This window comes from Lampetra fluviatilis, unplaced genomic scaffold, assembly GCF_964198595.1.
Source record: "Lampetra fluviatilis unplaced genomic scaffold, kcLamFluv1.1 SCAFFOLD_675, whole genome shotgun sequence".
NCBI classification, from domain to species: domain Eukaryota; kingdom Metazoa; phylum Chordata; class Hyperoartia; order Petromyzontiformes; family Petromyzontidae; genus Lampetra; species Lampetra fluviatilis.
Genome location: NW_027621270.1, coordinates 1 through 27,500, shown reverse-complemented (window position 1 = coordinate 27,500; position 27,500 = coordinate 1). Strand labels below are relative to the sequence as shown.

At 55.4% G+C, this 27,500-nt stretch overlaps 1 protein-coding gene across 1 annotated transcript in view; it reads right to left on the bottom strand.

Annotated features, from left to right (window-relative positions):
* Positions 1-27,437, bottom strand: part of PANK4 (pantothenate kinase 4 (inactive)) — a gene marked incomplete at both ends in the record, with an annotated part of 56,082 nt that extends 28,645 nt beyond the window's left edge. Inside the window, 7 exons of the mRNA XM_078885370.1 lie at positions 3,256-3,337; positions 5,876-6,057; positions 6,824-6,880; positions 8,101-8,254; positions 15,636-15,728; positions 25,880-26,066; positions 27,016-27,437. Coding sequence (XP_078741496.1) covers positions 3,256-3,337; positions 5,876-6,057; positions 6,824-6,880; positions 8,101-8,254; positions 15,636-15,728; positions 25,880-26,066; positions 27,016-27,437 — 1,177 coding nt within the window. The remainder of the gene's footprint in view (positions 1-3,255; positions 3,338-5,875; positions 6,058-6,823; positions 6,881-8,100; positions 8,255-15,635; positions 15,729-25,879; positions 26,067-27,015) is intronic.
* Between the last annotated feature and the right edge of the window lie 63 nt (positions 27,438-27,500).

Here is a 27,500-nt window from a genome sequence, read left to right as displayed (position 1 = left end):
AGTGACACACACAGTGACACACACACACACAGTGACACACACACACACTGACACACACACACAGTGACACACACACAGTGACACACACACACAGTGACACACACACACACAGTGACACACACACAGTGACACACACACACACAGTGACACACACACAGTGACACACAGTGAAACACACAGTGACACACACACACACAGTGACACACACACACACTGACACACACACACACTGACACACACACAGTGACACACACACACAGTGACACACACAGTGACACACACACAGTGACACACACACACAGTGACACACACACACACAGTGACACACACACAGTGACACACACACACACAGTGACACACACACACAGTGACACACACACACACAGTGACACACACACAGTGACACACACACACACAGTGACACACACACAGTGACACACAGTGAAACACACAGTGACACACACACACACAGTGACACACACACACACTGACACACACACACAGTGACACACACACACAGTGACACACACAGTGACACACACAGTGACACACACACAGTGACACACACACAGTGACACACACAGTGACACACACACACAGTGACACACACACAGTGACACACACACACAGTGACACACACAGTGACACACACACAGTGACACACACACACAGTGACACACACACACAGTGACACACACACAGTGACACACACACACACAGTGACACACACACACAGTGACACACACACACACAGTGACACACACACAGTGACACACACACACACAGTGACACACACACAGTGACACACAGTGAAACACACAGTGACACACACACACACAGTGACACACACACACACTGACACACACACACAGTGACACACACACAGTGACACACACAGTGACACACACAGTGACACACACACAGTGACACACACACAGTGACACACACAGTGACACACACACACAGTGACACACACACAGTGACACACACACACAGTGACACACACAGTGACACACACACAGTGACACACACACACAGTGACACACACACACAGTGACACACACACAGTGACACACACACACACAGTGACACACACACACAGTGACACACACACACACAGTGACACACACACAGTGACACACACACACACAGTGACACACACACAGTGACACACAGTGAAACACACAGTGACACACACACACACAGTGACACACACACACACTGACACACACACACAGTGACACACACACAGTGACACACACACACACAGTGACACACACACAGTGACACACACACAGTGACACACACAGTGACACACACACACAGTGACACACACACAGTGACACACACACACACAGTGACACACACACACAGTGACACACACACACACAGTGACACACACACAGTGACACACACACACACAGTGACACACACACAGTGACACACAGTGAAACACACAGTGACACACACACACACAGTGACACACACACACACTGACACACACACACAGTGACACACACACAGTGACACACACACACACAGTGACACACACACAGTGACACACACACAGTGACACACACAGTGACACACACAGTGACACACACACAGTGACACACACACAGTGACACACACACAGTGACACACACACACACAGTGACACACACACACACAGTGACACACACACAGTGACACACACACACACAGTGACACACACACAGTGACACACACAGTGACACACACACACACAGTGACACACACACAGTGACACACACACAGTGACACACACACACACAGTGACACACACACACAGTGACACACACACAGTGACACACACACACAGTGACACACACAGTGACACACACACAGTGACACACACAGTGACACACACACACAGTGACACACACACAGTGACACACAGTGACACACACACAGTGATGGTGTTGTTGGTGTTGATGTTGTTGATGATGTTGTTGATGGTGTTGATGTTGATGATGTTGTTGGTGATGAGGATGGTGTTGATGTTGATGTTGTTGTTGATGTTGTTGATGTTGTTGATGTTGTTGATGTTGTTGATGTTGTTGGTGATGAGGATGGTGTTGATGTTGATGTTGTTGATGTTGTTGATGATGTTGATGATGAGGATGGTGTTGATGTTGATGATGTTGATGATGTTGTTGATGTTGTTGGTGATGTTGATGATGTTGATGATGTTGATGATGTTGTTGATGTTGTTGGTGATGAGGATGGTGTTGATGTTGATGTTGTTGATGATGTTGTTGATGGTGTTGATGTTGATGATGTTGTTGTTGTTGTTGATGTTGTTGGTGATGAGGATGGTGTTGATGTTGATGATGTTGATGATGTTGGTGATGTTGTTGATGTTGTTGGTGATGAGGATGGTGTTGATGTTGTTGGTGATGAGGATGGTGTTGATGTTGTTGATGATGGTGTTAATGATGTTGATGATGTTGTTGATGTTGTTGATGATGAGGATGGTGTTGATGTTGATGATGTTGTTGATGTTGTTGGTGATGAGGATGGTGTTGATGTTGTTGGTGATGGTGTTGATGTTGTTGATGTTGTTGATGTTGTTGATGATGAGGATGGTGTTGATGTTGATGATGTTGTTGATGTTGTTGGTGATGAGGATGGTGTTGATGTTGTTGGTGATGGTGTTGATGTTGTTGATGTTGTTGATGTTGTTGATGATGAGGATGGTGTTGATGTTGATGATGTTGTTGATGTTGTTGATGATGAGGATGGTGTTGATGTTGATGATGTTGTTGATGTTGTTGATGATGAGGATGGTGTTGATGTTGTTGGTGATGGTGTTGATGTTGTTGATGTTGTTGGTGATGGTGTTGATGTTGTTGATGTTGTTGATGATGATGATGGTGTTGATGTTGTTGGTGATGGTGTTGATGTTGTTGATGTTGTTGGTGATGAGGATGGTGATGATGTTGTTGTTGTTGTGAATGTTGATGTTGTTGTTGTTAATGATGTTGTTGATGATGATGTTGATGTTGTTGATGTTTATGTTGATGATGTGAATGTTGTTTATGTTGTTGTGAATGTTGTTGTGAATGTTGTTGATGTTGATGTTGTTGTTGTTGATGTTGTTGTTGTTGTTGATGTTGATGTTGTTGATGTTTATGTTTATGTTGTTGTTGTTGATGTTGATGTTGTTGATGTTTATGTTTATGTTGTTGTTGATGTTGTTGTTGTGAATGTTGTTGTTGTTGTTGTGCTCCGTACTGTCCTCCTCGGCCCCCTTGAGGAAGGCCCCAATGGCTCCCAAGTAGCCCTCATGCCTCAAGAACAACGCCTGCACCTCGCCCTGCAACCACCACCACAACCACCACCACCACCACCACCACCACAACTACTACAACCACCACCACCACCACCACCACAACAACTACTACAACCACCACCACCACCACCACAACAACTACTACAACCACCACTACTACAACCACCACCACCACCACCACAACAACTACTACAACCACCACCACCACCACCACAACAACTACTACAACCACCACTACTACAACCACCACCACCACCACCACAACAACTACTACAACCACCACTACTACAACCACCACCACCACCACCACCACAACATAAACTACAACAACAACTACTACAACCACCACCACCACCACCACAACATAAACTACAACAACAACTACTACAACCACCACCACCACCACCACCACCACAACTACTACAACCACCACCACCACCACAACAACTACTACAACAACTACTACAACCACCACAACCACCACCACAACCACCACCACAACAACTACTACAACCACCACAACCACCACAACAACTACTACAACCACCACCACCACAACGCCTGCACCTCGCCCTGCAACCACCACCACCACCACCACCACAACCACCACAACAACTACCACAACCACCACCACCACCACAACCACCACCACCACCACCACCACCACAACTACTACAACTACCACAACAACCACCACAACTACTACAACTACTACAACCACAACTACCACCACAACCACCACCACAACTACTACAACCACCACCACAACCACCACAACTACTACAACCACCACCACCACAACAACCACCACCACCACCACAACTACTACAACTACCACAACAACCATCACAACTACTACAACCACCACCACCACTGCTACCACAACAACAACCACAACAACCACCACAACTACTACAACCACAACTACCACCACACACACAACACACAACCATCACCCCCCCACCACCACCCCCATCACCCGCCCGTCACCACGATCACCACCATCACCACCATCACCACCACCACCATCACCCCCATCACCACCTTCACCACCATCACCACCACCACCATCACCACCACCATCACCCCCATCACCACCTTCACCACCATCACCACCACCACCATCACCACCACCATCACCACCACCATCACCACCACCACCATCACCACCATCACCACCACCATCACCACCACCACCATCACCACCATCACCCCCATCACCACCACCATCACCTTCACCACCATCACCACCACCACCATCACCACCATCATCACCACCATCACCACCACCACCACCACCACCACCACCATCACCACCACCATCACCACCATCACCACCATCACCACCACCATCACCACCACCACCATCACCACCATCACCCCCATCACCACCACCATCACCTTCACCACCATCACCACCACCATCACCACCACCATCACCACCACCATCACCACCACCATCACCCCCACCATCACCCCCACCACCATCACCACCACCATCACCACCATCACCACCATCACCACCATCACCACCACCCCCATCACCACCATCACCACCACCATCACCACCACCATCACAACCATCACCCCCACCATCACCCCCATCACCACCGACACCACCATCACCACCATCACCCCCATCACCACCACCACCACCACCACCATCACCACCATCACCACCATCACCACCATCACCACCATCACCACCACCCCCATCACCACCATCACCACCACCACCATCACCACCACCATCACCACCACCATCACCACCACCATCACCACCATCACCCCCACCATCACCACCATCACCACCATCACCACCATCACCCCATCACCCCCATCACCATCACCACCATCACCACCATCACCTTCACCACCATCACACCCCCATCACCACCACCATCATCACCACCATCACCTTTGACCAGTAGTTGATGCCAAAGGAGATGGTGTGCATGGTGACGGGATGCTCCCAGATGAAAAACCTCCCATCACCACCACCATCACACCACCATCACCACCACCATCACACCACCATCACCACCACCACCCACCATCACCACCACCATCACACCACCATCACCACCACCATCACACCACCATCACACCACCATCACCACCATCACCACCACCACCCACCATCACCACCACCATCACACCACCATCACCACCATCACCACCACCATCACACCACCATCACCACCACCATCACACCACCATCACCACCACCATCACATCACCATCACACCACCATCACCACCACCATCACACCACCATCACCACCACCATCATCACCACCATCATCACCATCACCACCATCACCCCCATCACCACCATCACCACCACCATCACCACCATCACCACCACCATCACCACCATCACCACCACCATCACCTTTGACCAGTAGTTGATTCCGAAGGAGATGGTGTGCATGGTGACGGGATGCTCGCAGATCCAGAACCTCCAATCACCCACCATCACCATCACCCCCATCACCACCACCATCACCCCCATCACCCCCATCACCACCACCATCACCACCACCATCATCACCACCATCACCTTTGACCAGTAGTTGATTCCGAAGGAGATGGTGTGCATGGTGACGGGATGCTCGCGTATGAAGAAGCCGCCAAAGTAGACGGTGCGGAGGGCATGCGCGTGCGCGTACATGCTGGCCAGCTGACCAATGTTGTTGCTGATCATGTGCAGCAAACTCTTCGCCATGTCCTCCTTGGCAAACTCTGCGGTGATGGTGGTGATGGTGGTGATGGTGGTGATGGTGGTGGTGGTGATGGTGGTGATGGTGGTGATGGTGGTGGTGGTGGTGATGGTGATGATGGTGGTGGTGATGGTGGTGATGATGGTGGTGATGGTGATGGTGGTGATTGTGGTGATGGTGATGGTGGTGATGGTGGTGATGATGATGGTGGTGGTGATGGTGGTGATTGTGGTGATGGTGATGGTGGTGATGGTGGTGATGATGGTGGTGGTGATGGTGGTGATGATGGTGGTGGTGATGGTGGTGATGGTGGTGATGGTGGTGGTGGTGGTGATGGTGGTGATGGTGGTGATGGTGGTGATGATGGTGATGGTGGTGATGGTGATGATGGGGGTGATGGGGGTGGTGGTGGTGATGGTGGTGGGGAGGGAGGGTGGTGGAGGGGGTGAGAGTGTGGTGAGCGTGGTGAGCGTGGTGAGTGTGGTGAGTGTGGTGGGTGTGGTTAGTGTGGGTGAGTGTGGGTGAGTGTGGGTGTGGTGATTCTGTGTGGTGAGTCTGTGGGTCTCTGTGTGGTGAGTCTGTGTGGTGAGTGAGTCTGACTGTGAGTCTGTGTGGTGAGTGAGTGTGGTAAGTGAGTGTGGTGAGTCTTTGTGTGAGTCTGTGTGGTGAGTCTGAGTGAGTGTGAGTCTGAGTGACTGTGAGTGTGAGTGAGTCTGTGTGTGAGTGAGTCTGAGTGAGTGTGAGTCTGTGAGTGTGAGTCTGAGTGAGTGTGAGTCTGGCCAGCTGACCAATGTTGTTGCTGATCATGTGCAGCAAACTCTTCGCCATGTCCTCCTTGGCAAACTCTGCGGTGATGATGGTGGTGGTGATGGTGGTGGTGGTGATGGTGGTGATAGTGGTGATGGTGGTGGTGGTGGTGATGGTGATGGTGGTGGTGGTGGTGATGGTGGTGATGGTGGTGATGGTGATGATGGGGGTGATGGGGGTGATGGGGGTGGTGGTGGTGATGGTGGTGATGGTGGTGGTGGTGGTGGTGGTGGTGATGGTGGTGATGGTGGTGGTGGTGGTGATGGTGGTGATGGTGGTGATGGTGATGATGGGGGTGATGGGGGTGATGGGGGTGGTGGTGGTGATGGTGGTGGGGAGGGAGGCAGGGGGGTGGAGGGGGTGAGAGTGTGGTGAGCGTGGTGAGCGTGGTGAGTGTGGTGAGTGTGGTGGGTGTGGTGAGTCTGTGTGGTGAGTCTGTGGGTCTCTGTGTGGTGAGTCTGTGGGTTTCTGTGTGGTGAGTCTGTGGGTCTCTGTGTGGTGAGTCTGTGGGTCTCTGTGTGGTGAGTCTGTGGGTCTCTGTGTGGTGAGTCTGTGGGTTCCTCTATGGTGAGTTTGTGGGTGTCTGTGTGGTGAGTCTGTGAGTCTGTGTGGTGAGTCTGTGGGTCTCTGTGTGGTGAGTCTGTGGGTCTCTGTGTGGTGAGTCTGTGGGTCTCTGTGTGGTGAGTCTGTGTGGTGAGTCTGTGTGGTGAGTGAGTGGTGAGTCTGTGTGGTGAGTCTGTGGGTCTCTGTGTGGTGAGTCTGTGGGTCTCTGTGTGGTGAGTCTGTGGGTCTCTGTGTGGCGAGTCTGTGGGTCTCTGTGTGGTGAGTCTGTGGGTCTCTGTGTGGTGAGTCTGTGGGTCTCTGTGTGGTGAGTCTGTGGGTCTCTGTGTGGTGAGTCTGTGGGTCTCTGTGTGGTGAGTCTGTGGGTTCCTCTATGGTGAGTTTGTGGGTGTCTGTGTGGTGAGTCTGTGAGTCTGTGTGGTGAGTCTGTGGGTCTCTGTGTGGTGAGTCTGTGGGTCTCTGTGTGGTGAGTCTGTGGGTCTCTGTGTGGTGAGTCTGTGTGGTGAGTCTGTGTGGTGAGTGAGTGGTGAGTCTGTGTGGTGAGTCTGTGGGTCTCTGTGTGGTGAGTCTGTGGGTCTCTGTGTGGTGAGTCTGTGGGTCTCTGTGTGGTGAGTCTGTGGGTCTCTGTGTGGCGAGTCTGTGGGTCTCTGTGTGGTGAGTCTGTGGGTCTCTGAGTGTGAGTGAGTCTCGGACTCACCTTGGCCTGGCGCTGGGATGCGCCCGAAGCTGCTGGCGATGAGGTCACCAGGCAGGCCCAGGGACTCACAGCTGCCCCCGTAGATGTCGCGCACCAACATGTCCACAGCGTCGTGCTGACCACGCGCGGACAGCTGTAGTAGCTCGTCAAACGTCTACACAGTCAGACACACACACAGACACACACACACACACAGAGACACACACAGACACACACAGAGACACACACAGACACACACAGAGACACACACACAGACACACACACAGACACACACACAAACACACACACACAGAGACACACACAGAGACACCAACATGTCTACAGCGTCGTGTTGACCACGCGCAGACAGCTGTAGCAGCTCGTCAAACGTCTAGACACACACACAGACAGAGACACTGAGACACAGAGACACACACAGAGACACGGAGACACACACACACACAGAGACACTGAGACACAGAGACACACACAGAGACACCAACATGTCTACAGCGTCGTGTTGACCACGTGCAGACAGCTGTAGTAGCTCGTCAAATGTCTACACACACACAGAGACACAGACAGAGTCACACAGACACACACACACAGACACACACACACACACGGAGACACAGACACACACACTGAGAAACACACAGACACACAGACACACACACAGACACACACACACACAGACACACACACACAGAGACACACACACACACACAGACACACACAAACACACAGACACACACACACAGACACACACACACTGAGACACACACACACAGAGACACACAGACACACACACAGACACTGAGACACACACACACACTGAGACACACAGACACACACACAGACACACAGAGACACACACACACACTGAGACACAGAGACACACACACACAGACACACACACACAGACACACACACAGACACACACACACACACTGAGACACACACACACACTGAGACACACAGACACACACACACAGACACACACACATACACACACACTGAGACACACACAGACACTGAGACACACACACATAGACACACACACACACACATACACACACACACAGAGACACACACACACACTGAGACACACAGACACACACACAGACACACAGAGACACACACACACACTGAGACACACACACACACTGAGACACACAGACACACACACACAGACACACACACATACACACACACTGAGACACACACAGACACTGAGACACACACACATAGACACACACACACACATACACACACACACTGAGACACACACACACAGACACACACACATACACACACACTGAGACACACACACACACACGGAGACACACAGACAGACACACACACAGACACTGAGACACACACACAGACACACAGACACTGAGACACACGGAGGGACACGCACACACACGCGCACACTCAGAAACACAGACATTGACACACACAGACACACACACACAGAAACACTGACACACAGACACACACACACACACAGAAACACGGAGACACACAGACACACGCCATGCACAGACACAGACACACGCACAGACACACACACTCAGAAACACAGACACATAGACACAACACAGACACACACACACACAAAAACACAAACACGGAGACACACAGACACACGCCATGCACAGACACAGACACACGCACAGACACACACACTCAGAAACACAGACACATAGACACAACACAGACACACACACAGACACACACACACACACTCAGAAACACTGAGACACACACACACACGCCACGCAGACACACAAACACACACTCACGCTCAGAAACACAGATACTGAGACACACAGACACACGCACAGACACACACACGCACAGACACACACACGCTCAGAAACACAGACACTGACACACACAGACACACGCACAGACACACACACACACACACTCAGAAACACTGAGACACACACACACACACACACTCACGCTCAGAAACACAGACACTGACACACACAGACACACGCACAGACACACACACACACAGACACACACACACACAGACACACACACACACACACGCCACGCAGACACACAAACACACACACACACGCTCAGAAACACAGACACTGACACACACAGACACACGCACAGACACACACACGCACAGACACACACACACACACTCAGAAACACTGAGACACACACACACACACCACGCAGACACACAAACACACACACACACACGCTCAGAAACACAGACACTGAGACACACAGACACACGCACACACACGCACAGACACACACACACACACACTCAGAAACACTGAGACACACACACACACACACACACGCCACGCAGACACACAAACACACACACACACGCTCAGAAACACAGACACTGACACACACAGACACACGCACAGACACACACACACACACACACTCAGAAACACTGAGACACACACACACACACGCCACGCAGACACACAAACACACACACACACGCTCAGAAACACAGACACTGACACACACAGACACACGCACAGACACACACACGCACAGACACACACACACACACTCAGAAACACTGAGACACACACACACACACGCCACGCAGACACACAAACACACACACACTCACACGCTCAGAAACACAGACACTGAGACACACAGACACACGCACACACACGCACAGACACACACACACACACTCAGAAACACTGAGACACACACACACACACCACGCAGACACACAAACACACACACACACGCTCAGAAACACAGACACTGACACACACAGACACACGCACAGACACACACACGCACAGACACACACACACTCACTCAGAAACACTGAGACACACACACACACACGCCACGCAGACACACAAACACACACACACTCACACGCTCAGAAACACAGACACTGAGACACAGACACACGCACACACACGCACAGACACACACACACACACTCAGAAACACTGAGACACACACACACACACACACCACGCAGACACACAAACACACACACACACGCTCAGAAACACAGACACTGACACACACAGACACACGCACAGACACACACACGCACAGACACACACACACTCACTCAGAAACACTGAGACACACACACACACACACGCCACGCAGACACACAAACACACACACACTCACACGCTCAGAAACACAGATACTGAGACAGACACACGCACAGACACACACACGCACAGACACACACACACTCACTCAGAAACACTGAGACACACACACACACGCACAGACACACACACACACACGCTCAGAAACACAGATACTGAGACAGACACACGCACAGACACACACACACACTCAGAAACACTGAGACACACACACACACACCACGCAGACACACAAACACACACACACACTCACGCTCAGAAACACAGACACTGAGACACAGACACACGCACAGACACACACACGCACAGACACACACACACACTCAGAAACACTGAGACACACACACACACACGCCACGCAGACACACAAACACACACACACGGAGACACACAAACACACACACACGGAGACACACACACACGCCACGCAGACACACACACACACGGAGACACACACACACGCCACGCAGACACACACACACGCACACGCTCAGAAACACAGATACTGAGACACACACACACGCACACACACACACACACGCACACACACACACGCACACACGGAGACACACAGATACTGACACACAAAGACATTGAGACAGATACACAAAGACAAAACTACAGTGTCTCTGTGTCTCTCTCTCAGTGTCTCTCGAACCCGTGTCTCTCTCCCCCAATGTTTCTCTCCCCCCGTGTCTCTCTTTCACTGTGTCTCTCTCTCCCCATGTCTCTCTCCCCGTGTCTCTCTCAGTGTCTCTCGAACCCGTGTCTCTCTCTCCCCATGTCTCTCTCCCCGTGTCTCTCTCTCTTTCTCTCTCCCAGTGTCTCTCTCTCCCAGTGTCTCTGTGTCTCTCTCCCCGTGTCTCTCTCCCCGTGTCTCTCTCTCTTTCTCTCTCCCAGTGTCTCTCTCCCAGTGTCTCTGTGTCACTCTCCCCGTGTCTCTCTCCCCGTGTCTCTCTCCCCGTGTCTCTCTCCACGTGTCTCTCTACCCCCAGTGTTTCTCTCTCCCAGTGTCTCTCTCTCTTTCTCTCTCCCAGTGTCTCTGTGTCTCTCTCCCCGTGTCTATCTCCACGTGTCTCTCTCCACGTGTCTCTCTCCACGTGTCTCTCTCCACGTGTCTCTCTACCCCCAGTGTCTCTCTACCCCCAGTGTTTCTCTCCGTGTCTCTCCGTGTGTGTCTCTGTCTCTCTCCCTATGTCTCTCTCTCCCCGTGTCTCTCTCCACGTGTCTCTCTACCCCCAGTGTCTCTCTCTCTTTCTCTCTCCCAGTGTCTGTCTCTCTCTCCCCGTGTCTCTGTATCTCTCTCCCCTGTCTCTGTATCTCTGTGTCTCCGTGTCTGTGTCTCTCTCCCCTGTCTCTGTATCTCTGTGTCTCCGTGTCTGTGTCTCTCTCCCCGTGTCTCCGTGTCTCTCTCCCCTGTCTCTGTATCTCTGTGTCTCCGTGTCTGTGTCTCTCTCCCCGTGTCTCCGTGTCTCTCTCCCCTGTCTCTGTGTCTCTGTGTCTCCGTGTCTTTGCGTCTCTCTCCCCGTGTCTCCGTGTCTCTCTCCCCGTGTCCCCGTGTCCCCGTGTCTCTGTGTCTCTCTCCCCGTGTCCCCGTGTCTCTGTGTCTCTCTCCCCGTGTCCCCGTGTCTCTGTGTCTCTCTCCCCGTGTCCCCGTGTCCCCGTGTCTCCGTGTCTCTCTCCCCATGTCCCCGTGTCTCTGTGTCTCTCTCCCCGTGTCCCCGTGTCCCCGTGTCTCCGTGTCTCTCTCCCCGTGTCCCCGTGTCCCCGTGTCTCCGTGTCTCTCTCCCCGTGTCTCCGTGTCTCCGTGTCTCTCTCCCCGTGTCCCCGTGTCCCCGTGTCTCCGTGTCTCTCTCCCCGTGTCCCCGTGTCTCCGTGTCTCTCTCCCCGTGTCCCCGTGTCCCCGTGTCTCCGTGTCTCTCTCCCCGTGTCCCCGTGTCTCCGTGTCTCTCTCCCCGTGTCCCCGTGTCTCCGTGTCTCCGTGTCTCTCTCCCCGTGTCCCCGTGTCTCTGTGTCTCTCTCCCCGTGTCCCCGTGTCTCTGTGTCTCTCTCCCCGTGTCCCCGTGTCTCTGTGTCTCTCTCCCCGTGTCCCCGTGTCTCTGTGTCTCTCTCCCCGTGTCTCCGTGTCTCTCTCCCCGTGTCCCCGTGTCTCCGTGTCTCTGTGTCTCTCTCCCCGTGTCTCCGTGTCTCTCTCCCCGTGTCCCCGTGTCTCTGTGTCTCCGTGTCTCTCTCCCCGTGTCTCCGTGTCTCTCTCCCCGTGTCTCCGTGTCTCCGTGTCTCTCTCCCCGTGTCTCCGTGTCTCTCTCCCCGTGTCTCTGTGTCTCCGTGTCTCTCTCCCCGTGTCTCCGTGTCTCTCTCTCCGTGTCTCCGTGTCTCCGTGTCTCTCTCCCCGTGTCTCTGTGTCTCCGTGTCTCTCTCCCCGTGTCCCCGTGTCTCTGTGTCTCTCTCCCCGTGTCCCCGTGTCTCTGTGTCTCTCTCCCCGTGTCCCCGTGTCTCTGTGTCTCTCTCCCCGTGTCCCCGTGTCTCTGTGTCTCTCTCCCCGTGTCTCCGTGTCTCTCTCCCCGTGTCTCCGTGTCTCCGTGTCTCTCTCCCCGTGTCTCCGTGTCTCTCTCCCCGTGTCTCCGTGTCTCTCTCCCCGTGTCTCTGTGTCTCCGTGTCTCTCTCCCCGTGTCCCCGTGTCTCTGTGTCTCTCTCCCCGTGTCCCCGTGTCTCTGTGTCTCTCTCCCCGTGTCCCCGTGTCTCTGTGTCTCTCTCCCCGTGTCCCCGTGTCTCTGTGTCTCTCTCCCCGTGTCCCCGTGTCTCTGTGTCTCTGTGTCTCTCTCTCCCCGTGTCCCCGTGTCTCTGTGTCTCTCTCCCCGTGTCCCCGTGTCTCTGTGTCTCTCTGCCCGTGTCCCCGTGTCTCCGTGTCTCTCTCCCCGTGTCCCCGTGTCTCTGTGTCTCTCTCCCCGTGTCCCCGTGTCTCCGTGTCTCTCTCCCCGTGTCCCCGTGTCTCTGTGTCTCTCTCCCCGTGTCCCCGTGTCTCTGTGTCTCTCTCCCCGTGTCCCCGTGTCCCCGTGTCTCCGTGTCTCTCTCCCCGTGTCCCCGTGTCTCCGTGTCTCTCTCCACGTGTCCCCGTGTCTCCGTGTCTCCGTGTCTCTCTCCACGTGTCCCCGTGTCTCTGTGTCTCCGTGTCTCTCTCCCCGTGTCTCTGTGTCTCCGTGTCTCTCTCCCCGTGTCTCCGTGTCTCCGTGTCTCTCTCCCCGTGTCTCTGTGTCTCCGTGTCTCTCTCCCCGTGTCTCCGTGTCTCCGTGTCTCTCTCCCCGTGTCCCCGTGTCTCCGTGTCTCTCTCCACGTGTCCCCGTGTCTCCGTGTCTCCGTGTCTCTCTCCACGTGTCCCCGTGTCTCTGTGTCTCCGTGTCTCTCTCCCCGTGTCTCTGTGTCTCCGTGTCTCTCTCCCCGTGTCTCCGTGTCTCCGTGTCTCTCTCCCCGTGTCTCTGTGTCTCCGTGTCTCTCTCCCCGTGTCTCCGTGTCTCCGTGTCTCTCTCCCCGTGTCCCCGTGTCTCTGTGTCTCTCTCCCCGTGTCCCCGTGTCTCTGTGTCTCTGTGTCTCTCTCTCCCCGTGTCCCCGTGTCTCTGTGTCTCTCTCCCCGTGTCCCCGTGTCTCTGTGTCTCTCTCCCCGTGTCCCCGTGTCTCTGTGTCTCTGTGTCTCTCTCTCCCCGTGTCCCCGTGTCTCTGTGTCTCTCTCCCCGTGTCCCCGTGTCTCTGTGTCTCTGTGTCTCTCTCTCCCCGTGTCCCCGTGTCTCTGTGTCTCTCTCCCCTGTCTCCGTGTCTCTGTGTCTCTGTGCCCGTGTCCCCGTGTCTCTGTGTCTCTGTGTTTCTCTCTCCCCGTGTCCCCGTGTCTCTGTGTCTCTCTCCCCGTGTCCCCGTGTCTCTGTGTCTCTCTCCCCGTGTCCCCGTGTCTCTGTGTCTCTGTGTCTCTCTCTCCCCGTGTCCCCGTGTCTCTGTGTCTCTCTCTCCCCGTGTCCCCGTGTCTCTGTGTCTCTCTCCCCGTGTCCCCGTGTCTCCGTGTCTCTCTCCCCGTGTCCCCGTGTCTCCGTGTCTCTCTGCCCGTGTCCCCGTGTCTCCGTGTCTCTCTCCCCGTGTCCCCGTGTCTCTGTGTCTCTCTCCCCGTGTCCCCGTGTCTCTCTCCCCGTGTCCCCGTGTCTCTGTGTCTCTGTGTCTCTCTCTCCCCGTGTCCCCGTGTCCCCGTGTCCCCGTGTCTCTGTGTCTCTCTCCCCGTGTCCCCGTGTCTCTCTCCCCGTGTCCCCGTGTCCCCGTATCTCCGTGTCTCTCTCCCCGTGTCCCCGTGTCCCCGTGTCCCCGTGTCTCTGTGTCTCTCTCCCCGTGTCCCCGTGTCTCCGTGTCTCCGCGTGTGTCTCTCTCGCTCACCATGGTCTTGGTGAGCAGAGCGCCCAGACCCCAGAATGTTCGCCCACCGATGGAGCTCCCCCCGATTCTCTCAAACTCATCCTCCGAGTCCACCTGTACACACGCACACTCATTCACCACTCGCCACTCACTCACTCACCCATACACTCACTCACTCACTCACCACTCACTCACTCACCACTCGCTCACCACTCACTCACTCACCACTCTCACCACTCACTCACTCACCACTCACTCACCACTCGCTCACTCACCACTCACTCACACACACACTCACCACTCACTCACTCACCACTCACTCACCACTCGCTCACTCACCACTCACTCACTCACCACTCTCACCACTCACTCACTCACCACTCACTCACCACTCGCTCACTCACCACTCACTCACACACACACTCACCACTCACTCACCACTCTCACCACTCACTCACTCACCACTCACTCACCACTCTCACCACTCACTCACTCACCACTCACTCACCACTCGCTCACTCACCACTCACTCACACACACACTCACCACTCACTCACCACTCGCTCACCACTCACTCACTCACCACTCACTCACTCACCCACTCACTCACCCACTCACTCACTCACCCACTCACTCACTCACCACTCGCTCACCACTCGCTCACCACTCACTCACCCACTCACCCACTCACCCACTCACTCACCACTCACTCACTCACTCACCCACCCACTCACCCACTCACCCACTCACTCACTCACCACTCACTCACTCACCCACTCACTCACCCACTCACTCACTCACCCACTCACTCACTCACCACTCGCTCACCACTCGCTCACCACTCACTCGCTCACTCACTCACTCACCACTCACTCACTCACTCACTCACTCACCCACTCACCCACTCACCCACTCACTCACCACTCACTCACTCACTCACTCACTCACTCACCCACTCACTCACTCACCACTCGCTCACCACTCACTCACTCACCACTCGCTCACTCACTCACTCACTCACTCACTCACCACTCACTCACTCACTCACTCACCCACTCACCCACTCACCCACTCACTCACTCACTCACTCACTCACTCACTCACTCACCCACTCACCCACTCACTCACTCGCTCACCACTCACTCGCTCACTCACTCACTCACCACTCGCTCACTCACCACTCGCTCACTCACCACTCGCTCACCACTCACTCACTCACCACTCGCTCACCACTCGCTCACTCACCACTCGCTCACTCACCACTCGCTCACTCACCACTCACTCACTCACTCACCACTCACTCACCACTCGCTCACTCACCACTCGCTCACCACTCGCTCACTCACCACTCGCTCACCACTCGCTCACCACTCACTCACTCACCACTCGCTCACCACTCGCTCACCACTCACTCACTCACCACTCACTCACTCACCACTCACTTATACACTCACCACTCGCTCACTCACTCACTCACCACTCACTCACTCACCACTCACTCACCACTCGCTCACTCACTCACTCACCACTCACTCACTCACCACTCACTCACTCACCACTCGCTCACCACTCACTCACTCACCACTCACTCACTCACCACTCGCTCACCACTCACTCACTCACTCACCACTCGCTCACCACTCACTCACTCACTCACCACTCGCTCACTCACCACTCGCTCACTCACCACTCGCTCACTCACCACTCACTCACCACTCGTTCACCACTCACTCACTCACTCAACACTCACTCACTCACCCACTCACCCACTCACTCACCCACTCACTCACTCACCCACTCACCCACTCACCCACTCACTCACTCACCACTCACTCACTCACCCACTCACTCACTCACCCACTCACTCACTCACCCACTCACTCACTCACCACTCACTCACTCACCACTCGCTCACCACTCACTCACTCACCACTCACTCACTCACCACTCACTCACTCACCACTCACTCACTCACTCACTCAACACTCACTCACTCACCCACTCACCCACTCACTCACCCACTCACTCACTCACCCACTCACCCACTCACCCACTCACTCACTCACCACTCACTCACTCACTCACTCACCCACTCACTCACTCACCCACTCACCCACTCACCCACTCACCCACTCACCACTCACTCACTCACCCACTCACTCACTCACTCACCACTCACTCACTCACCCACTCACTCACTCACCACTCACTCACTCACCCACTCACTCACTCACCCACTCACTCACTCACCACTCACTCACCACTCACTCGCTCACCACTCACTCACTCACTCACAACCTCACTCACTCGCTCACCACTCGCTCACTCACCAACTCACTCACTCACCACTCGCTCACCACTCACTCACTCACTCACCACTCACTCACTCACCACTCGCTCACCACTCACTCACTCACCACTCTCACCACTCACTCACTCACCACTCACTCACTCACTCACCCACTCACTCACCACTCGTTCACCACTCACTCACTCACTCAACACTCACTCACTCACCACTCACCCACTCACCACTCACTCACTCACTCACCACTCACTCACTCACCACTCACCCACTCACCACTCACTCACTCACTCACAACCTCACTCACTCACTCACCACTCACTCACTCACCACTCGCTCACCACTCACTCACTCACCACTCACTCACCACTCACTCACCACTCACTCAACACTCACCCACTCACCCACTCACTCACCCACTCACTCACTCACCCACTCACCCACTCACCCACTCACCACTCACTCACTCACTCACCCACTCACTCACTCACCCACTCACTCACTCACCACTCACTCACTCACCACTCACTCACCACTCGTTCACCACTCACTCACTCACTCAACACTCACTCACTCACCCACTCACCCACTCACTCACCCACTCACCCACTCACCCACTCACTCACTCACCACTCACTCACTCACCACTCACTCACTCACTCACCCACTCACCCACTCACCCACTCACTCACTCACCACTCACTCACTCACTCACCACTCACTCACCACTCACTCGCTCACCACTCACTCACTCACTCACAACCTCACTCACTCACTCACCACTCACTCACCCACTCACCCACTCACCCACTCACTCACTCACCACTCACTCACTCACTCACCACTCACTCACCACTCACTCGCTCACCACTCGCTCACTCACCAACTCACTCACTCACCACTCGCTCACCACTCACTCACTCACCACTCACTCACTCACCACTCGCTCACCACTCACTCACTCACTCACCCACTCGCCCACTCGCTCACTCACCACTCACTCACTCACCACTCACTCACTCACCACTCACTCACCACTCACCCACTCACCACTCACTCACTCACCACTCACTCACCACTCACTCACTCACCACTCACTCACCACTCACTCACTCACCACTCACTCACTCACCACTCACTCACCACTCACTCACTCACCACTCACTCACCACTCGCTCACCACTCACTCACTCACCACTCACTCACCACTCACTCACTCACTCACTCACTCACTCACCACTCGCTCACCACTCACTCACTCACTCACTCACCACTCACTCACTCACCACTCACTCACCACTCACTCACTCACCACTCACTCACCACTCACCACTCACTCACTCACCACTCACTCACCACTCACTCACCACTCACTCACCACTCACTCACCACTCACCACTCACTCACTCACCACACTCACTCACCACTCACTCACTCACTCACTCACTCACCCACTCACCCACTCACTCGTCACTCACTCACCACTCACTCACCACTCACTCACTCACCACTCACTCACCACTCGCTCACTCACCAACTCACTCACTCACTCACCACTCACTCACCACTCACTCACCACTCACTCACCACTCACTCACCACTCACTCACTCACTCACCACTCACACACTCACCACTCACTCACTCACCACTCACTCACCACTCACTCACCACTCACTCACCACTCACTCACCACTCACTCACTCACTCACCACTCACACACTCACCACTCACTCACTCACCACTCACTCACTCACTCACCACTCACACACTCACCACTCACTCACTCACCACTCACTCACCACTCACTCACTCACTCACCACTCACTCACCACTCACTCACCACTCACTCACCACTCACTCACTCACCAGTCACTCACCACTCGCTCACTCACCACTCACTCACTCACCACTCACTCACCACTCACTCGCTCACCACTCACTCACCACTCACTCACCACTCACTCACCACTCACTCACTCACTCACTCACTCACACACTCACTCACCACTCACTCACCACTCACTCACCACTCGCTCACCACTCACTCACCACTCACTCACTCACTCACCACTCACTCACTCACTCACCAGTCACTCACCAACTCACCAGTCACTCACCAACTCACTCACTCACCACTCACTCACCACTCACCACTCACTCACTCACCACTCACTCACCACTCACTCACCACTCACTCACCACTCACCACTCACTCACCACTCACTCACTCACCCACTCACCCACTCACTCACTCACCACTCACCAGTCACTCACTCACCACTCACTCACCACTCGCTCACTCACCAACTCACTCACTCACTCACCACTCACTCACCACTCACTCACCACTCACTCACTCACTCACCACTCACACACTCACCACTCACTCACTCACCACTCACTCACCACTCACTCACCACTCACTCACTCACCACTCACTCACCACTCACTCACTCACCACTCACCACTCACCACTCACTCACTCACCACTCACTCACCACTCACTCGCTCACCACTCACTCGCTCACCACTCACTCACAACCTCACTCACTCACCACTCACTCACCACTCACTCACCACTCACTCACCACTCACTCACCACTCACTCACTCACCAACTCACTCACTCACTCACCAGTCACTCACCAACTCACCAGTCACTCACCAACTCACTCACTCACCACTCACTCACCAGTCACTCACCAACTCACTCACTCACCACTCACTCACTCACCACTCACTCACCACTCACTCACCACTCACTCACCACTCACTCACCACTCACTCACACACTCACCACTCACTCACTCACCACTCACTCACCACTCACTCACTCACTCACCACTCACTCACTCACCACTCACTCACTCACCACTCACTCACCACTCACTCGCTCACCACTCACTCACTCACTCACAACCTCACTCACTCGCTCACCACTCGCTCACTCACCAACTCACTCACTCACCACTCGCTCACCACTCACTCACTCACTCACCACTCACTCACTCACCACTCTCACCACTCACTCACTCACTCACTCCACTCACTCACTCACTCACTCACTCACCACTCACTCACTCACCACTCTCACCACTCACTCACTCACTCACTCACCACTCACTCACTCACTCACTCACTCACTCACTCACTCACCACTCTCACCACTCTCACCACTCACTCACTCACTCACTCACCAACTCACTCACTCACCACTCACTCACTCACCACTAACTCACCAGTCACTCACCAACTCACCAGTCACTCACAACTCGCTCACTCACCACTCACTCACTCACCACTAACTCACCACTCACTCACTCACCAACTCACTCACTCACCACTCACTCACTCACCACTCACTCACCACTCACTCACTCACCACTCACTCACTCACCACTCACTCACCACTCACTCACTCACCACTCACTCACTCACCACTCGCTCACTCACCACTCACTCACTCACCACTCACCACTCACTCACCACTCACTCGCTCACCACTCACTCACAACCTCACTCACACACTCACTCACCACTCACTCACCACTCACTCACCACTCGCTCACCACTCACTCACCACTCACTCACTCACTCACCACTCACTCACTCACTCACCAGTCACTCACCAACTCACTCACTCACCACTCACTCACCAGTCACTCACCAACTCACTCACTCACCACTCACTCACTCACCACTCACTCACCACTCGCTCACCACTCGCTCACCACTCACTCACCACTCACTCACTCACCAGTCACTCACCAACTCACTCACTCACCACTCCCTCACTCACCACTCACTCACCACTCACTCACTCACCAGTCACTCACCAACTCACTCACTCACCATACACTCGCTCACCACTCGCTCACTCACCACTCACTCACTCACCAGTCACTCACCAACTCACTCACTCACCATACACTCGCTCACCACTCGCTCACTCACCACTCACTCACTCACCACTCACTCACTCACCAGTCACTCACCAACTCACTCACTCACCATACACTCACTCACCACTCACTCACTCACCACTCACTCACCACTCACTCACTCACCACTCACTCACCAACTCACTCACTCACCACTCACTCACTCACCACACACTCACTCACCACTCACTCACCACTCACTCACTCACCACTCACTCACTCACCACTCACTCACTCACCACTCACTCACCAACTCACTCACTCACCATACACTCACTCACCACTCACTCACTCACCACTCACTCACCAACTCACTCACTCACCATACGCTCACTCACCACTCACACACTCACTCACAACCTCACTCACTCACTCACTCACACACTCACCACTCACTCACCACTCACTCACTCACACACTCACCACTCACTCACTCACCACTCACTCACCACTCACTCACCACTCACTCACCACTCACTCACTCACCACTCACTCACCAACTCACTCACTCACCATACGCTCACTCACCACTCACACACTCACTCACAACCTCACTCACTCACTCACTCACACACTCACCACTCACTCACCACTCACTCACTCACACACTCACCACTCACTCACCACTCACTCACTCACCACTCACTCACCACTCGCTCACTCACCACTCACTCACTCACCACTCACTCACCACTCGCTCACCACTCACTCACTCACCACTCACACATTCACCACTCACTCACCACTCGCTCACTCACCCACTCACTCACTCACCACTCACTCACTCACCACTCACTCACTCACCACTCACTCACCACCCACTCACTCACTCACAACCTCACTCACTCACCACTCGCTCACTCACCCACTCACTCACCACTCACTCACTCACCACTCACTCACTCACCACTCACTCACCACTCGCTCACTCACCACTCACTCACTCACCAACTCACTCACTCACCACTCACTCACCACTCGCTCACTCACCACTCACTCACTCACCACTCACTCACCACTCGCTCACTCACTCACAACCTCACTCACTCACTCACCACTCACTCACCACTCGCTCACTCACCACTCACTCACTCACCAACTCACTCACTCACTCACCACTCACTCACCACTCGCTCACTCACCACTCACTCACTCACCAACTCACTCACTCACCACTCACTCACCACTCACTCACTCACCACTCACTCACTCACCACTCACTCACCACTCACTCACTCACTCACAACCTCACTCACTCACTCACCACTCACTCACCACTCGCTCACTCACCACTCACTCACTCACCAACTCACTCACTCACCACTCACTCACCACTCGCTCACTCACCACTCACTCACTCACCACTCACTCACCACTCGCTCACCACTCACTCACTCACCACTCACACACTCACCACTCACTCACCACCCACTCACCACTCACTCACTCACCACTCACACATTCACCACTCACTCACCACTCGCTCACTCACCCACTCACTCACCACTCACTCACTCACCACTCACTCACTCACCACTCACTCACCACCCACTCACTCACCACTCACTCACTCACTCACAACCTCACTCACTCACTCACCACTCACTCACCACTCGCTCACTCACCACTCACTCACTCACCAACTCACTCACTCACCACTCACTCACCACTCGCTCACTCACCACTCACTCACTCACCACTCACTCACCACTCGCTCACCACTCACTCACTCACCACTCACTCACCAACTCACTCACTCACTCACCCACCCACTCACCCACCCACCCACCCACTCACCCACCACTCACTCACTCACTCACCCACCCACTCACCCACCCACCCACCCACTAACCCACCACCACTCACTCACTCACTCACCCACCCACTCACTCACCCACCCACCCACCCACTCACTCACCCACCACTCACTCACTCACCCACCCACCCACTCACCCACCCACTCACTCACCCACCCACCCACCCACACACCCACTCACCACTCACTCACCACTCGCTCACCACTCACTCACTCACCACTCACTCACTCAACACTCACACACTCACTCACAACCTCACTCACCCACCCACCCACTCACCCACCCACCCACTCACCCACCCACCCATTCATCCACTCACCCACCCACCCACCCACTCACTCACCCACCACCCACCCACCTTGATGACAGAGACCCCAGACCCGATGTTGACCAGGAGGTACGGGAAGCTGTCCGGTTGCTGCACCCACCACTCACTCACTCACTCACCCACTCACCCACTCACTCACTCACCCACCCACCCACCACCCACCCACCCACTCACACACTCACCCACTCCTCACACCACTCACTCACCACTCGCTCACCACTCACACACTCACTCACAACCTCACTCACTCACACACTCACTCACTCACCACTCACTCACACACTCACCACTCACTCACTCCTCACACCACTCACTCACCACTCACTCACCACTCACTCACCACTCGCTCACCACTCGCTCACTCTCACACCCACCCACCCACTCACCCACCCACCCACTCACCCACCCACCCACCCACTCACCCACCGACTCACTCACCCACCCACTCACCCACCCACCCACCCACCCACTCACCCACCCACCCACCCACCCACCCACCCACTCACTCACTCACTCACCCACCCACCCACCCACCCACTCACTCACCCACCCACCCACTCACTCACCCACCCACCCACCCACCCACCCACTCACTCACTCACCCATCCACCCACTCACCCACCCACCCACTCACCCACCCACCCACCCACCCACTCACTCACTCACCCACCCACCCACCCACCCACTCACTCACTCACTCAACCACCCACCCACCCACCCACTCACTCACTCACTCACCCACCCACCCACCCACCCACTCACTCACCCACCCACTCACTCACCCACCCACCCACCCACCCACTCACCCACTGACTCACCCACCCACCCACTCACTCACCCACTCACCCACCCACCCACCCACTCACTCACTCACCCACTCACTCACCCACCCACTCACTCACCCACTCACTCACTCACCCACCCACCCACTCACTCACCCACTCACCCACCCACTCACTCACTCACTCACCCACTCACTCACCCACCCACTCACCCACCCACCCACCCACCCACCCACTCACTCACCCACTCACCCACTCACCCACTCACCCACCCACCCACTCACCCACCCACCCACCCACCCACCCACTCACCCACCCACCCACCCACTCACCCACCCACCCACCCACTCACTCACCCACCCACCCACCACCCACCCACCTTGATGACAGAGACCCCAGACCCAATGTTGACCAGGAGGTACGGGAAGTTGTCCGGCTGTTGCACCCACCACTCACTCACTCACTCACCCACTCACTCACTCACTCACCCACTCACTCACTCACTCACCCACCCACCCACCCACCCACCCACCCACTCACCCACCCACCCACCCACTCACATTGATGACAGAGACCCCAGACCCGATGTTGACTAGGAGGTACGGGAAGCTGTCCGGCTGTTGCACCCACCACTCACTCACCCACCCACCCACCCACTCACCCACCCACCCACCCACCCACCCACCCACTCACCCACCCACCCACCCACTCACCTTGATGACAGAGACCCCAGACCCGATGTTGACTAGGAGGTACGGGAAGCTGTCCGGCTGTTGCACCCACCACTCACTCACTCACTCACCCACTCACCCACCCACTCACCCACCACCCACTCACCCACCCACCCACCCACTCACCCACCCACCCACCCACCCACCCACTCACCTTGATGACAGAGACCCCAGACCCGATGTTGACCAGGAGGTACGGGAAGCTGTCTGGCTGTTGCACCCACCACTCACTCACTCACTCACCCACTCACCCACCCACTCACCCACTCACCCACCCACTCACCCACCACCCACTCACCCACCCACTCACCCACCACCCACTCACCCACCCACTCACCCACCCACCCACCCACCCACTCACCTTGATGACAGAGACCCCAGACCCGATGTTGACCAGGAGGTACGGGAAGCTGTCCGGCTGTTGCAGCGTCTGAAAGCGGAACTCCGGTTCGCCGTGACGCACAAAAGAGAACGCCTCTTCTGGGATGTTCTTGAGCACGAAGTTGCAGCCCTTGATGAGACACGTGATCTCATCCTCCTTGTCCACCCTGCGGGGACAGTCAGTGACTCAGTCAGTCACACAGTCAGTCAGTCAGTCACTCAGTCACTCACTCAGTCAGTCAGTCACTCAGTCAGTCAGTCACACAGTCAGTCAGTCACTCACTCACTCAGTCAGTCAGTCAGTCACTCAGTCAGTCAGTCAGTCACTCACTCACCCACTCACCCACCCACCCACCCACTCACTCACCCACCCACCCACTCACCCACCCACCCACCCACCCACCCACTCACTCACCCTCCCACTCACTCACCCACCCACCCACCCACTCACCCACCCACCCACCCACTCACTCACCCACTCACTCACCCACTCACTCACTCAATCACTCGTTCACCCACTCACCCACTCACCCACCCACTCACTCACCCACCCACCCACTCCCCACTCACCCACCCACCCACCCACTCACCCACCCACCCCCTCACCCACCCACCCCGCCCCCTCACCCACTCACCCGCTCACTCACCCACTCACCCACTCACTCACCCACTCACCCACTCACTCACCCACTCACCCACTCACCCACTCACTCACTCACCCACTCACCCACCCACCCACCCACTCACCCACCCACCCACCCACTCACCCACCCACCCACCCACCCACCCACTCACTCACTGACCCACTCACCCACCCACCCACTCACCCACCCACCCACTTACTCACCCACTCACCCACCCACCCACCCACTCACTCAATCACTCGTTCACCCACCCACCCACTCACCCACCCACCCACTCACTCACCCACTCACTCAATCACTCGTTCAACCACCCACCCACCCACTCACCCACCCACCCACCCACTTACTCACCCACTCACTCACCCACTCACTCACTCAATCACTCGTTCACCTACCCACCCACTCACTCACCCACCCACCCACCCACACACCCACCCACTCACCCCCCCCACCCCCCCACCCACCCACCCACCGGAGCCCCAGCTTGCTGTGGATGAGCTCCCGGTACTTGTGCGCTCCTCCGCCCGTGGCTCGGATGGCCGGGCTGTGCGTGGGCGAGAGGTGGGCCCGGATGAAGTCGAGGCAGGCCTCGATGTAGGCGTTCTCGAACTTCACAAAGTGCAGCCGGGCACCAGCCTCCTCCTGCTCAGAGATCTCGTAGAGCGGGCAAGCGCCAGCCACACCGCCAGCCACACCGCCAGCCACACCGCCAGCCACACCGCCAGCCACACCGCCAGCCACACCGACGCCGGCTGCATCGGCGGTATCGGCGATGTGGCCGGAGTCATCGGCGGCGGAGTCGGCGGCGGAGGCTGCGGTGCCGTAGGAGCGGGGAGACGAGGTGGAGGTGGTGGAGGAGGTGGTGGAGGTGGTGGAGGTCTGCGCCGAGGGAGGAGAGGGGGAGATGTGGAGTTAAGGAGGAGATGGGGGGGGGAGGTGGAGGTGGTGGTGGTGGTG